Source organism: Caenorhabditis remanei, chromosome III, assembly GCF_010183535.1.
Source record: "Caenorhabditis remanei strain PX506 chromosome III, whole genome shotgun sequence".
Lineage (NCBI taxonomy): Eukaryota > Metazoa > Nematoda > Chromadorea > Rhabditida > Rhabditidae > Caenorhabditis > Caenorhabditis remanei.
In genome coordinates, this window is record NC_071330.1 from 16,588,427 (window position 1) to 16,603,239 (window position 14,813).

Here is a 14,813-nt window from a genome sequence, read left to right on the forward strand (position 1 = left end):
AAACTTCCAGACTATCCAGCAAATGTGTACTTTGATCATATACGTTGAAACTTTTTTTCATGTATGAGACGCCCCAAGTGGTCTTTTTGGAAGTTGCAGCAAAAGACTTTGAAATGAAATGTCTGTTTGAGCTTTTGGGGACTTGTCTAGTCCCGTTTTCTAGTGTCATACATACTTTGACCCATGTTTCTCTGCAAGAAGTTTACATGTAAATATAGATTTTTAAAAATTATGTTAGTGGCAGCTGAAACTTGCATATTATCATGTCTCTACTCTCCAGAAATAGATGTTGTGGGTTGTTTAATGATCAAATTGTGTATTCATCTATTAATGAGAATTCCCGGTTTCATTTTACTGCATTGTTATCGAGATCACTTCGAAAATCTCAAGCAAATCTGAATCGCATTTCAAGATTATCTTCCCTAGAAGTATTCATGTTGTTTGAACCGCGACAGATCACTTGGATTATACATACTTCCGGATCCAAAACTACGATTTTCAGACAAACCAAGAAATCAAGCAGTAGTTGATTACACGCTTCGACAAACTTTCAAAATTCTCAAAATAAGTAAAGTCACGGAGATTCGGCACATCAGGAGAGAAGGAGAGAATGTGATCAAGAATCATGGAATTTCAGAGAAATGTGTTGAGTAGTTTACTGTATACCTAGGATCACCTGGCTAGGATTGGGGTACTGTAGATATAGGATCTAACATTGAGGTTATAGCAGGAGAACGAAACCAAAAAACATATGGTTTAGAAAAGGGATACTGTAGCTTATCATCTTTCTCCAGAACAGACCGGCCCTTGAAAGATATTTGAATTTTTTGCCAGTTGTGAACGAATTCGAAAATTGGTTTCAGGGCCAAATCTATTTGTTTATTCAATTGTTTATGACATTTGTTTATTCTACACCATCATCAGTTTGCAAAATGCATTTCTGTTAGTTTATGCTCGTTCTGAGGATGACAGGTGATATATGCAACATTTATTCCTGCGCGTTTTCTGATTCTATTTTTGAATAGTTGTTGGTTGTTTCATGACTAAAGTATTAATCTAAAGGGAAATAATCTGTTAGTGATGTGCCGAGTTTCAGATTTGTCAGGATTATAAAATCAACGGTCAGAAAATCAAATATAATCCGTCTATGATCTTGCTTCTAACAGATTTTTAGATGTTTCTCTTCTAAACGAAAATTATGCATTAAGGAGACTAGGAAAATGAATTCGAAACCGGAAATGTCAATCCAACATCATTCTAAACAGGAATAAATAAATATAATCGACTAGAAGTCAAGTACGTTTTTCAAATATGATTTCATGAATCTTGATGAATCTTGATGAATCTAACAAGATCCTAATTTCCTGACAAAAATCCCTGTAACTAGGTTTATTTCGAAGCTAAGCGGAATCTAAAGGCAAATTCAGAATTATAATGCCATATGGTTCTTCGTGTCCCCCATTCCATCCAGATTGTGCTTTGATCATGAAACAAAATCTTTCAACATCTATGTCGAAACCTTCATGGCTTTCCAAATAATGATGTCCCTTCCACATATCCGGTGGTTTCTTTCGCAATTGTGGAAAAAGATTTCGAAAGGAATTTCCCTCCCCCCTTTGCGCTTCTGAAACCTTGATATTTCTCTTCTCTGTCTGCAAAGAGATAGAAAAGGAAACTTAATTGGAAAGTTTGCAAGGATGGCAGAAGGAAAGCAATTTGCATATTTCATCCCAGGACTTTTCAGGAAAATGTCTAAAAATAGATGTTAGTTGTTTCATGATCAAAGTTTATAGGATTATTTGCAACATTGACAACTAAAGAAAAAGACTGAAAACTTTTATATGAATCATCCAAATTCTTCTGTCCATAGAGTTTCTGACTAGAAATCTTGCATCCTAGAGTTTCTGTCCTAATATGTGACTGAATAAGAACATAATCTTAATATGATTATAGTGGTCTGCAATTCAAGTCTGATTCATCATCAGAGTCCAGGTATTGAAAGAGATTTTGCTTTAACTTTATGATTCATAGTTTCCAGAAACTTCTTTACCTTCAAAAAAGGATTTTATAGTAACAATTACTTTTTTTGTTGCTTGAACCGCGACAGATCACTTCGAGATTCCACTTCCGGATCCAAAACTACGAATTTCACCAAGAATTCAAACTCCTCTGCCCACCACTTTTCAGTAAATTGTACGCTTCGACAAACACTAAAAATTTGAAAATGGAAAAAGTCACGAGATTTTCGATTTTCAGACAAACCAAGAAATCAAATGATTACACGCTTCAACAAAATTTCAAAATTCTTCAAAGTCACGGAGAATATCGGCATGTGATCAGGGAATAAGGAGATCAAGAATCATGGAGATTCAGATACATGTGTTGAGTAGTTTACTGTATACCTTGGATCACCTGGCTCTCGGGGTACTGTAGCTATAAGATCCAAATTTGAAGTTATAGGATCGGGTTACGGTAGCTAAATGATCGAAGATATAGAATTGGGTAAATCCTATAGCTACAGTAACCCGATCCTACAACTTCAATGGTGGATCCTATAGCTACTGTAGATGTAGGATCGCCTGACTTGGATCGGATTGCACCAAACATTATCCATGCCTTATTGATCCAAGATGACGTTTCTTCTGAAAGTGACAATTATAACTAAATTATATCATGTTTCTGCTACAACATATTCGAAAATGGATTACAATACCAAAGTATAAATCTAATTGGATAATCTGTTGGTGATGTGCCGATTTTCAGATTTGTCAGGATTATAGAACCAACGTTCAGAAAATCAAATATAATCCGTCTATGGTCTTGCTTCTAAGAGATTTTCAGATGAATAGTAGAAGGAGATCAAGAATCATGGAGTTTCAGAAAAATGTAATGAGTAGTACTGTATGTACGTCGTCGTTTTTTTAGGGACATTCTACAAAAAACAATACAAACCCATTTTCATTTCTATTCATGTCGTTTTCTTTTCTGAATGTGACAACTATTAACAAATTATCTCATGTTTCTGCAAAAAATTTGGATAGTCTGTTAGTGATGTGTCTGGGATTGATGTTCAGAAAATCACATATAATTGGAGCTATGATTTCATCCCCAATACCTTTTTCAGATATTTATCAACTATGTGACTATGTAGAGATACAATAAAAATGTATCATATAAAATCAGAAAATGTCAATCCGATGCCATCATTCTAAACAGGAATAAATATGTATAATTGACTAGAAGTCAAGTCAATATGATTTCATAAAGTTAACACGAATTATATAAAGATATAACATGATCATATTGAAATTGAAATTGAAATTTTTTCCCTGTATTGACATCACCTGGCGCTGCTGGCTGGCAGTAATGTACTTTGGTCATAAAACAACATCCTGGGACATCGATTTTAAAACATGTTGGGTAATTATGTCTGTATCCGACGCCCACACTTCCGGCGATTTCGAAAATTGAATGTCTGTCACCCTTTGAGCTTTTGGGAACTTGTCTAGTCCCAGTTTCTAGTGTCATTCATACTTTGACCCATTTTTCTGTGTATCTGCAATATATATACATGCTAATATATCTGGAAAAGAACTCCAAAAGTTGCAGCAAAAAGAGTGAAAGAATTCTGTAAACTACCATGAAACGCTGGAAAATGTATAATTGTGGCACAAAAAGTATGTCTGCTTCAGGTTTTTGATCCATTCGAGCGATTTTAGGTCTCAAAATCTCATCTTCAATTCATTTTTCCCAGAAAATCGCATTCCATGCATTTAATTGAAACATCAACACCATATTAAGATCACCTGCTCTCATCTCAGTTCTCAGAATTCTTCTTATTTCTCAATGTGTGTGTGTTTTAATCCTAGTTTTTGGTCGCGGAGACTTTTGGCCGGAGGATGGGGCGGCGCCTAGGCGCCGAGCCAACGGGCTCAAGGGGAGGTGTCTAGGCGCTGAGCCGACGACGACAGGGGCGGCGCCAGCGCCCACAGACTTTGATCTGTATAAAAGGCGCCAAGAATTCATTAAAAATCACGTCTCGTCAAATCACAAGTCTACCTCTCGTCCGCTCCCGACCTCAAGTCTTCAGCTCAAACTGCTCAGGATGCTCATCTTCTCAAGAATTTTCACTCTTCTCTTCGTTCTTCTGGCCATCGGAATGGTCGCTGATGCCGCTGGTTCTCGCCGTGACCGCTATTGTGGACGCCTAATTGCCACAAATATCATGGCCGCATGTGGCAGTGCATCTTGTGAAAATCACAAAGGTAAGTGATAAATCCTTGAAACTCTTAAATAAAACTTATTATATCCATCTTACAGAAATCGTCGCCGCTTGCATGAACAAACAGCCACTGACAGAGACGGAAATCATGGACTTCTGCTGCCCAGCCCAATAATTGCTTCTCCTGAAATTTTGCTCGTCTTCTGGCTCCTTGGTTCGGTACCCTCTCCCCCTCTCCCCCCCCCTTTCCCAGTTTCCAATACACATTTTGTCACTCTATATCTCTACACTTTCCCAATGAGTCACTCTGTCTTTTCCTCATTTTATTTTCAAAGCTTTGAAACAGTTTTTCTATTTATTTTTGCTTAAGAACCGTCAAAAATAAATAATTGTTGCCCAGCCCGTTTTCTCATACCAGGAAAAGGAAAATTTGGAGATTTTTCAAGCTCTCGGGCTTTCAGACTCTTGGGTTTCCAGATTTTCAGATTTTCAGACTCGTCAAATCTTTCCTCGCTTCGTATACAAAGATTCACATTCTAGACAGACCAGAATTAGAGGTTCAGGAAAATCGGGGAATTTGAAACTGAAAATTTGCAGGGGGATTACTGAAAGACACCTAAATCCTGTAAAATTGAGACATTGGACAAAAAACCATTTAAGAAGGATTATGTATTCTGGAAGTCGTTTAATATCAGATTCAAGATACGAATTTGAAAGAATGCAACAATTTCTGGAAAATCGGGGATTACTGCAGGAAATCTTATTCCAGGAAAATTGAGACATTGGGCAAAAAGCTTATTAAGAATGCTGATATCAGGATTATGATAATCCTTAGAAGATTAAGATTTGTCAGGAAATGTCTCGTGTTCTGCATGAATACCTTCTTTGAGAAGTCAAGCATACAAATATGCATTTGACATTAGTCTAACGAGATTCTTCTATTCTACTGCAACATTTCTTCTTTTTGCAACTAACAACTATTTTTGGAACAGAAACATCATTTTGTACATGTATACGCATTTTTAATTTAAAGCTGTCATTTTCACATTCTCACATGAATCGAGATTGCATCTAATAGTTTGGGAATCTTTTCTGTTCTTATTTTCAATGAACCAATCTATGAATACTTGGGATGATTTAAATTGTGGAAAATAAAGTTAATAATTAGAGTTCAATTTTCAGGTTTTTTGGACAGTGGGAATTATGAGAGTCATTATGGAAGGATCCCGTGTCGAGTGGGAGTTACAGGTCGAGATATACATCGCTAGAACTGAAATTTTGTGCTTTTTTCAAATCTGTATTTTGTTTTTGGTGAACGATCTTGTGAAAAAAGTTATTCGGTTTTTGTGGCTTCGTAGTGCAAAAATGACTAACAGAAATTAACGTTTTTCATATTTTTCAATTTTTTTGTGTTGTACGTGTATTTCCAATCTAGTGTTCTAATTTCCCACGGTTGATCACTTGACTTTTTACCAAAAGTCTCCAGGATTGACGTACGAAACGTGAGAAAACAAGTCAGTTGGAAGAAAAAAGTTTACTTCTAGTGGTTTCTGTGTCAGCAAAATCAAGAAGAGGGATCAGTTTGGAAGATCATACATGGGGATAATAAGATATTTTGAACCTAAAATAATGGAAAAAAGTTACAAAAATACAATACGAATCGGTGAACTGAAACACTACATGAAGAGTGTTCGGTGAACTGAACACTCTTCATGTTCTTGTCACTTTCATCCAAATGACACAAAAAAGCGGAAATTTTAATCAGACACCATCGTGGTGTTTATTTTGTTTATATGTATGCAGTTATAACTATGATGTCAGTCTTGTGTTATGTTGTAAGTCCACATTTTGAAAGAATACATTTTATGTCGCTTTATTATGTACGTGCAGTCTTTGACAGATCTAGTCAAATTTTTTTTTAGTACCTGAACAGAGCACGCATGAATAATCTTAGAGATGTCCCCAGGTAGACAACCTCATGTGATATGTAGGTATTCTAATACTTGTTCCTAGAATTTGCAAAAAAAAAAAGAATTCTAAAAGCTGGAAAATTTTTCAATGACTGTATTCTAGATATATACTTGAATTCCAGACAACTATTGTCTTATAATGGCATAAACTCTAATCTGTAGAATATCTGGAACTTGAATGTCAACGTCTCTATTCTGCAATGTGTTATACTCTTTTCATAGCATATTACTATTGTTCAGATGCCACTTTGTTGTTTGAACCTTGATCACTTACTATTAGATTATACTTATAACCACGAATTTCAGATAAACCAAGAATTCAAACCCTCTGTCTACGACTTTTCAGTAAATTGTAGTAAATTGTACACTTCGACAAACACTTAAATCTGAAAATCAGAAAAAAGTCACGAGATCTATCAAGTGATCAAGAATCTCATAGACTTTTGAATTTTAAACAAATAGACGCCTACAAACTAGGAAAAAATGCTTCTGAACAAAAAAAACAACTTCTGATTAGAACATGCATGAAAAGTTTTACTGAGGTGCCAGGTATGAATGATTATGACTAAACATGTGATAAATTTTTTAGATTTTCTAGAAATTCACTACAGAAATCTCATGCTCTGACCAAAACATGGAATGAAAAAAAAACCTTCAAAACCTTTTCCGGACCGAATTTCTTTTTAAATCCAGGCCGAAATTACAATAGTTTAACAGTTCTAATTACCGGCAAGCTAATAACATGTGAAGTTGTTTAATTTTTATTGGATTTCAAATCTAACGTTTAGATTTTAGATTTTTATCATGACGAAGCAAAATATTATTTGCAAAACCAGGTACAGCTTAAATACAATGTCCTGATTTTTTGGTTTTGTCTGAAATTTGTAGTTTTGGCTTTGGAAGTAGAATATTAAATTGATCTGTCAAAGTTATACATCTGAATTGAAAATAATTATCTAAAACATAAAACTTACAGTTTTTTTCAAAAAATTCAATCTAATTAAAATTGATTATACTAGATTTTAATGTTATTTCAGTGTTTCTAGTCAACCAATTTCCAGACGAAATTCTGAAGGATGATTCAGAAGAAAAAGATATTTTCAGACAACCTTGTTCTTGTTAGGGTTATGTTATACGTGCGCTCTGTTTTCAGATTTCTAGACAGATTAAATAATGAGTGTTTTTTATGATTGTTGTGATTTATTGTTTTCAGATCTTTTTACTTCTCGAACTCAAGAAGTTTGTTTTAAATTGTGATGAACACGTTTCAAGGATCCTGATATATCTTAAATTTCAGAAAACTTTAGTCTTGTTAGTCACATTTTCTGTCACAAACTCTAGTCTGTAGGTGATCTGTTAACGTCTTGTGACTTTCACTACTCATTTTCAGATTTTCAGAATTCATCGATGCGTGTATTCTACTGAAAAGTCGTAGGCATCGTGACTTTTTCCTATTTTCAGATTTTTTGTTTGTCGAAGCGTATAATCTCTTGGTCATTGGCAGGTATCATTAGATACGATGGTTTAATCTCTTGGTTTATCTGAAACTCGTAGTTTTGTGTCCGGAAGTAGAACATCGAAGTGATCTGTCAAGGTTCGAACAACATGAATTCATCTGAACAGTATTGAAATCGGATGTCGAAAAGTGAAGATTTCAGAATGGTGTCCACTGGATTCAAAGCATGCTCGTGGTTGACCAGTCCGAAGGTGGGAAGACGATATTAAGGAAATGATAAGAGGAAACGGCTTCCCCGGTACTACCTGGATGAAAATGCAAAAAAGGAAACTGATAGAACTCACTTTATGTTTACTATTTTCGAACCCTGGTAAATAAATGAATTAACATAAAACAACTGTAAAACGGTACTAGACCCTTTCTAAAAGATTTTTGAACAGTAGAGGGACTTGTCGAGGTTTTACGGTATATAAATCGATATTCATAATAACAAAATTGTCAACTAAAGAAAGAAGTCTGAAAACTATCAAATGAATTATCAATTTCTTCTGTCCGTAGAGTTTTTGACTAGAAATCTAACATATTAGAGTTTATACCCTAATATGTAACTGAATAAGAAAATAATCTTAAAGGAGGTGAGAACTCTTAAAAAATGTTGGCTCCAAATTCGGTAAGTGATTACTTTGTGGGACTCGAACACATGACCGACCGCGCATGGGTACAAAACCGCAACCGGCTGAGTTACACGGCCGAGAACGCAGTCGCCCACTCGGGGCTGTGATAAACGTGGGTGCTTCTCAATCACAATTTTGATCACAATTTTTTTGAGTTCTCACCTCCTTTAATAAAACTATAGTACTCCAGGTATTAAGAACTGTAAAAAGATTTTGCTCAAACTTTATGATTAATTATTTCCAGAAACTTCTCAAAGAGGATTCCAAACTAAGAATTACTGTCATTTCATTGTTGTTCGAACCTTGACAGATCACTTCGATATTCTACTTCCGGATACAAAACTACGAATTTCAGATAAACCAAGAGATTAAACCATTGTATCTAATGATACCTGCCAATGACCAAGAGATTATACGCTCCGATAAACAAAAAATCTGAAAATAGGAAAAGTCACGAAGGAGATTCGACACACCACATTGAACTGATAATGGAGATCAAGAAGCAGAACAGTTACAGTATCAATATCCAAATATTGGAACATTTAACAGAATAGTATTATTGAAATCGGTACAAAAAAGAAATCGCTGACCTAGCATCCGTTAACTTGGCCATCTACTGAAATGGCGCCAGTTGAAACGAAATGAGTGCCACCGTAATATTTTGAACCGGGGAAATTTGAATTCAATAGTTTAAAAAAAGTATTTCTGGGGAATAAATAAATAATAATAGTTAACATAAAAAATGGTGAAGAGAATGGCTCGAAAATCGAAAAAACTACACAAGTGAGCTTTTTACTTTTCCTACTCAAGAAGTTTCAACCATTACTCACATATCTATCCTGATGATTCAAAATTTTATTTTCAGACAACTCCAGTCCTGTCAGTCATAATTTCTGTCACACTCCAATCTGTAGGTGATCTGGTTCATTTTTGTGACTTTCACTACATATTTTCAGACTTTCAGAATTCATCGATGCGTGTATTCTATTGAAAAGTCGTGGGCAGATAGAGAATGTCTTGAAATCGTAGTTTTTTGTCCGGAAGTAGAATATCAAAGTTATCTGTCAAGGTTCGAAAATAATTTGAGCAGTAATGAAGTTAAACGGTATTAGACAAGGAAGAGTCCCGTCCTAATAGAGTTTTGAACAGTAAAGTGACATGAAAATACTGAAAAAACCTCTCAAATTTTTCTTAACCAATGCACAATGCCATTCACCCATTCCCTAAATGTAAAAACTAGAGAAACCCAAAAGAAATATAAAATCGCAGCTGCTTGTTAGTGCAAATGAGCCAAATCCTCGGAGCACCTGCCCTCTTATAAGTACAAATGTTTGGTCATGTGCACTTCTTATTCCTCCTTCTTTTGCTTTGAAGGGATTTGTGAAATTACACGTGTCCATAGCAACGCCTCAGTGGCTATTTATATTTTTGCTGTGGGATCGATACTCGTTTTTACAAATTATAAGTTTCAAAATAAAACAAAAAGTAATCATTTTTCTACTTGAAATGTCGTCAACTACAAAATTATTAAAATCCCCCGCAAAAACGAATATCGCAACGTTCATCTCTATAGTTTCTAAGTAAAAGTTATCCCAAAATCACTTCTATACATCCTAAACATCACGAGAAGATAATGTGACACGGAAATCTGGACATCCGGAGTGACACACAGACATCCATACATATTAGTGGACCAAATTTGTTGAAATCTGTAATTCCTATTAATCGAATGTTAATACAGGTTTTATGGTACATAAATCTGCACTCTTCTTTATTTTAAATTTATTAGCAACATTGGCAACTAAAGAAAACATCTGCAAACCAGTATGAATCATCAAATTCTTCTGACCATAAAGTTTCTGACTAAAAATCTTGCATATTAGAGTTTTTGCCTTAGTTTGTGTCTTCATCTGATTAAGACTACAGTAGTCTGCAATTCATGTCTGTTTCATGAGTCCAGGTACAGGTATAGAGATTTTACTTAAACTTTATGATTCATAGTTTCCAGAAACTTCTCAAATTTCAAGAAAGGGTTCTACAGTAAGAATTACTGCCATTTCATCAGTTATTGTTGTTCGAACCTTGACAGATCACTTTGATATTCTACTTCCGGACACAAATTACAAATTTCAGATAAACCAAGAGATTAAACCATTGTATCTAATGATACCTGCCAATGACCAAGAGATTATACGCTCCGATAAACAAAAAATCTGAAAATAGGAAAAGTCACGGCGGAGATTCGACACATCACATTTACCGTAAATACTGTATTATAACGGCATACCGTTATATTTTTCAACTGCCTCCGAGAGAAATTTTGTGGTTTCAGAAACTCATTAAAATTGAACGAAAAAACTTTTTTGGATGTTCTATTTGCTGATCTAGAAGTGACCAAACACGTTGCTTCTAATCAGAACTGAGAAAAAACCCCCTGATAAACATTTTTATGAATTCTGAGTAGAGATGGGGTGCCGTTATAATACAGGTGCCGTTCTATTACAGGTGCCGTTATAATACAGTATTTACGGTAACTGATAATGGAGATCAAGAAGCAAATCGGCTACAGTATCAATATCCAAATATTGGAACATTCCACAGAATAGTGCTATTGAAATCGGTATAAAAAAGAAGCTGGCCAAGGATCCGTCAACTCGGTCATCATGGAATCGCACCTGACGTCGACACAGCTGAAACTACCGCATATTCGAATTGAACTTTCAGATTTTCTAGTGATTTTCTGGTTTTTCGGTACAATCGGTTAAAATTGATAATGAAAATCGAAAAATTCAATTAAATTCAAATTTCTCAGTCACAACTTATTACGGTAGCACTTTTTTCAGTTGTGTCGACTTCAGGTGCGATTCCACGAAGGCCGAGTTGACGGATTCTAGGCCAGTGACTTATTTTTATACCGACTTCAAGAATTTTGGAATTTTGGTCACTGTATTAATTTGGTCAGTGTGAAATGATCAGTGTAGTTGGTCACTGTAACCGGTTGGTCAGCATGATGACCTAGTTAACGGATCCTAGGCCACGGCTCCTTTTTAGGGCAGAACATCCTTTCGGTTACTGTAGCGACACAGTGTATTCAGAGAGAGTCAGATGATTCTTGATTCTTGAAAACTGATGTCTCATAGATAATCTGAAATCCTCGTGATGTGCTGAAACCAAAATTCAGGTATTCAGCAGCCATTTTTAATCTTGTTAACATAATCTTGTTAGTATTGTATTCTGTAGTCCTTGTATTCGATGTCTCATCTAATCTACCTGATTTTCAGCCATGACATTCCTAGAATCCTTTCAGAACAAAAGTCATCCGTGCGTATTCTAATCTGAAGTCAGCGGATCATAGAAAAATTCTAGAAAAATGGGCGGAGATAACAAAACCGTCATGACATTTCACAGATTCTTCGGCACATCTCCAAAATCCATCCGTGTGTATCCTAATCAGAAGATTCTAGAAAAATGGGCGGAGAGAATAAAAGTGGGCGTGTCCACCAATCGGCCCGGCTGAAAATCTCAGTATAAAAGGAGAGTTGGAAGCTCTGTTCTTCACATCCGTCCCCCGTCTCCAAGAAATCTTGGAATCACCCCTCCCACCCCTCTCCACGGAATCCTTCTCCGATCCCAAACCTTGGAAGATGGTCTCTCACGGCTCCAAGATCTTGCTGGCTGTCCTCGTCTACTCTTGTGTCATCTGGATGGCAACGGCCGAGACGAACTCTACAGAGTGCTGCCCTTCGCCTTCCTTGTCAGCTTCGGACAATTCGACGGAATCATCCCCCCACCCAGTCACTCCAACCACCACCCGCTCAGCCACTCAGAGATGCGCCCACAGAATCGTTATGCAAGCAATGAGCGTTTGTGGAGCTTCATGCTCGAACGACCAGCGTAAGTTATAACTTTTTCCCAGTTTTTCCAAAAAATAAAATTATTGTTTCAGAACTGTTCGACTCATGTCTTTCCACCCGCACAGTCTCTGATGAGGAGATCAAGAAAATCTGCTGTCCAGTTGATGCTTAACCGACGTCTCATCTTCTCATCTATCTTCATCGGATCAATCTATTTTTTTTTGAAACTTATCAATACCTTGAGTTTCTTTTTTTTTTGATCCCACCTTTTTTTTATAACGCTGAATAAAATGTTAATCTCCCGCTCGTCTGATTATTTTCAGGTTATTAGAGAGAATTGAAGGAAAGATATGTGGACGGAACAACTGCTAGTGAAACATTGCAAATGCCAGAAACCTTCGAGTACCTGTAACCGAGACTCATAACAGGAAGATAAGAAAATAAAGTTGGTTTTAGCACATCTTTCGGATTAACAAGGGAAGTTTTTGGAGACGCCACTATCAAACGACCTATATATTTGGTTATAGGCATTTTCGACCACGAGGAGTCCATTTCTGCAGTCAAAACCTGCTAAATATCAATGCGAGCCGAGTTATAAGCTCTCAAAATTTTCATATGGTTAAGATTGTTCACACGGAATTTCAAATCGGCGGTATATACGCCACGGCGCGATTCAATTTGTGCTCCCCAGCGGTTTACCTGTGCTCGTACGTCGCACAAATGAGAATATCTTGCGTATACTACTTGTCGATTTGGAATTCCACGCGATAAAGCTTATTCGTATGAGAAGTTTAAAAGCTCATAACTTGACTCTCATAGACATTTAGCAAGTTTTGACTGCAGAAATAGACTCCCCGTAGTCGAATATACTTACTACCATATCTATAGGTCGTTTGAAAGTGGCGTCTCCAAAGACTTCCCTTGTAAAGTATCAGTAACAGTTTATCAGAATTCGAATATCATCTGAACCTGAATCCACGAGAGCTACAGTAACCGATGTCCGAAGAAATCGTGGCCTAGGATCCGACAACTAGGCCATTACCCACACCAACCGATTACAGTCAAAAACTACACTAACCATCTTACGCTGACCAAATAATTACAGTTTTTGTTTCAGTGAAGCAGTGAAAAAGGAGAAATAATTGGGAGAATTATGAAACTCATGATCCCAAAATGTCAGATTCCAGATATCAGACTCTTGATTTCAGGTTTTAGATGTCGAATTTTAACTCACATTTCCAATTATTCTTGGGAAAAAATTCGAATACAAAAAACATTTATTCTAAGTTTTCTCCAGTATTTGGATCGGTTGAGAAGTAAAGGAGGTTAATTATATAATTATGCAAACATCATTTTTTCCAATTCCTCTATTGAGCATGACTCTCCTGCAATTGTCAATCAACAGTCACCCAATCTGGAAAAAAAGTAGCCTGGGAGTTTTGACGTGAAAAAGGTGATTAAGTGCAGTAAGATATACAATTTGTTCTTTTTCCAGTTGAAAATGACCAGAGGGTGTTACTGTATCACTGTTTGTCCCACAAAGTAAATTATATATAAACCGTATAGAACAAAGGTAGACCTTCATTTTTGTAGTTGACAACTTGTTTGTACGGACACTCCATAGAGAGCTACATATCAACAAAGTAATTTTTCCCTTAAATCCTCTTTTTTGAGATTTTTGAGCTTTCATGACCATAACCCTTTTAGTTGGTGTCGGTACAAAAAAGTTGTCAACTACAAAAATGAAGTTCTACCTTTATTCTGTATGGTTTATACATAATTTACTTTGTGGGACAATCAGTGATACCGTAACACTCCTATACTTTTACATTTTTGTCGTTTTCAAATAGACAAATGTAATTGTTACTTTTATTTCCCCCGCCTCCGCGCTTTAGCTGTCTAGTTAAAACGTTTTAGAACATGAATAGTATGTATGTATATTGCCAATCTGAAAATTGTTTTTTTTTTGTGTATAAATACAAAGACAAATGTCGGTTTATTCTTAAAATGTTTAAACTAAAACTAAATTATTGGACTTATTCACAAGATTTTTATTGGACTTATTCACACAGGATTTTCACATGAGGTCCCGCAGAGAGACAGCGCCACCATTATGAGATGTTTAGAAGCACAAGGATGAAATAGACAACAATTTTGGACGTCGTTGTAAGAGGATTGAGGTAGTTAGGGAGGAGGATCTGAAAATGAGAGTGGATTATTTAGGAAGACTCAAAAACCTTTCCTGATTTCTGATCACCTTCTCCTTTTTATACCACTCGCTCCGCCTTTTCTTCTTTCTGAACTCTTGAACAGACATACTCAAAATGTCTCTTTCTCTTTCAGTCTTTCCTGGGCACCGCTCACTAGTCATTTGGAGAGATAAAAACTTTTGTTACGAAAGGTTTGTAAAGGAAACACTATCATAGAATAGTCGAGTTCTCTGGAATGAACAAAGCTTATGATTGGGAGAAGGGAATAAAAAATAGGGGAAAAATTACAATGGCCTTGCAAGAAAACGCACTAAACTTTCCTAGTAGTTTAAGAATGACCCAGCTCCAAGTTATGTCAGGTCTCTCTGCACTTTTTGTAGTGTACAATATTTTTGTTCAAGCTTTTCTTAGTTAATTATATGTACTC

General features: G+C 36.0%; 2 protein-coding genes across 2 annotated transcripts; both read left to right on the top strand.

The window, feature by feature from the left end:
• Positions 1–4,105: 4,105 nt before the first annotated feature.
• GCK72_011683 (uncharacterized protein) lies at positions 4,106–4,397 on the top strand (the record flags this gene model as incomplete). The annotated part of the gene is made up of 2 exons (XM_003094518.1): positions 4,106–4,265; positions 4,321–4,397. 2 exons carry the CDS (start codon positions 4,106–4,108, stop codon positions 4,395–4,397), a joined length of 237 nt encoding a protein of 78 aa, XP_003094566.1.
• A 7,569-nt stretch (positions 4,398–11,966) lies between these two features.
• Positions 11,967–12,348, top strand: GCK72_011684 (uncharacterized protein; the record flags this gene model as incomplete). The annotated part of the gene is made up of 2 exons (XM_003094533.2): positions 11,967–12,216; positions 12,269–12,348. 2 exons carry the CDS (start codon positions 11,967–11,969, stop codon positions 12,346–12,348), a joined length of 330 nt encoding a protein of 109 aa, XP_003094581.2.
• Positions 12,349–14,813: the final 2,465 nt, after the last annotated feature.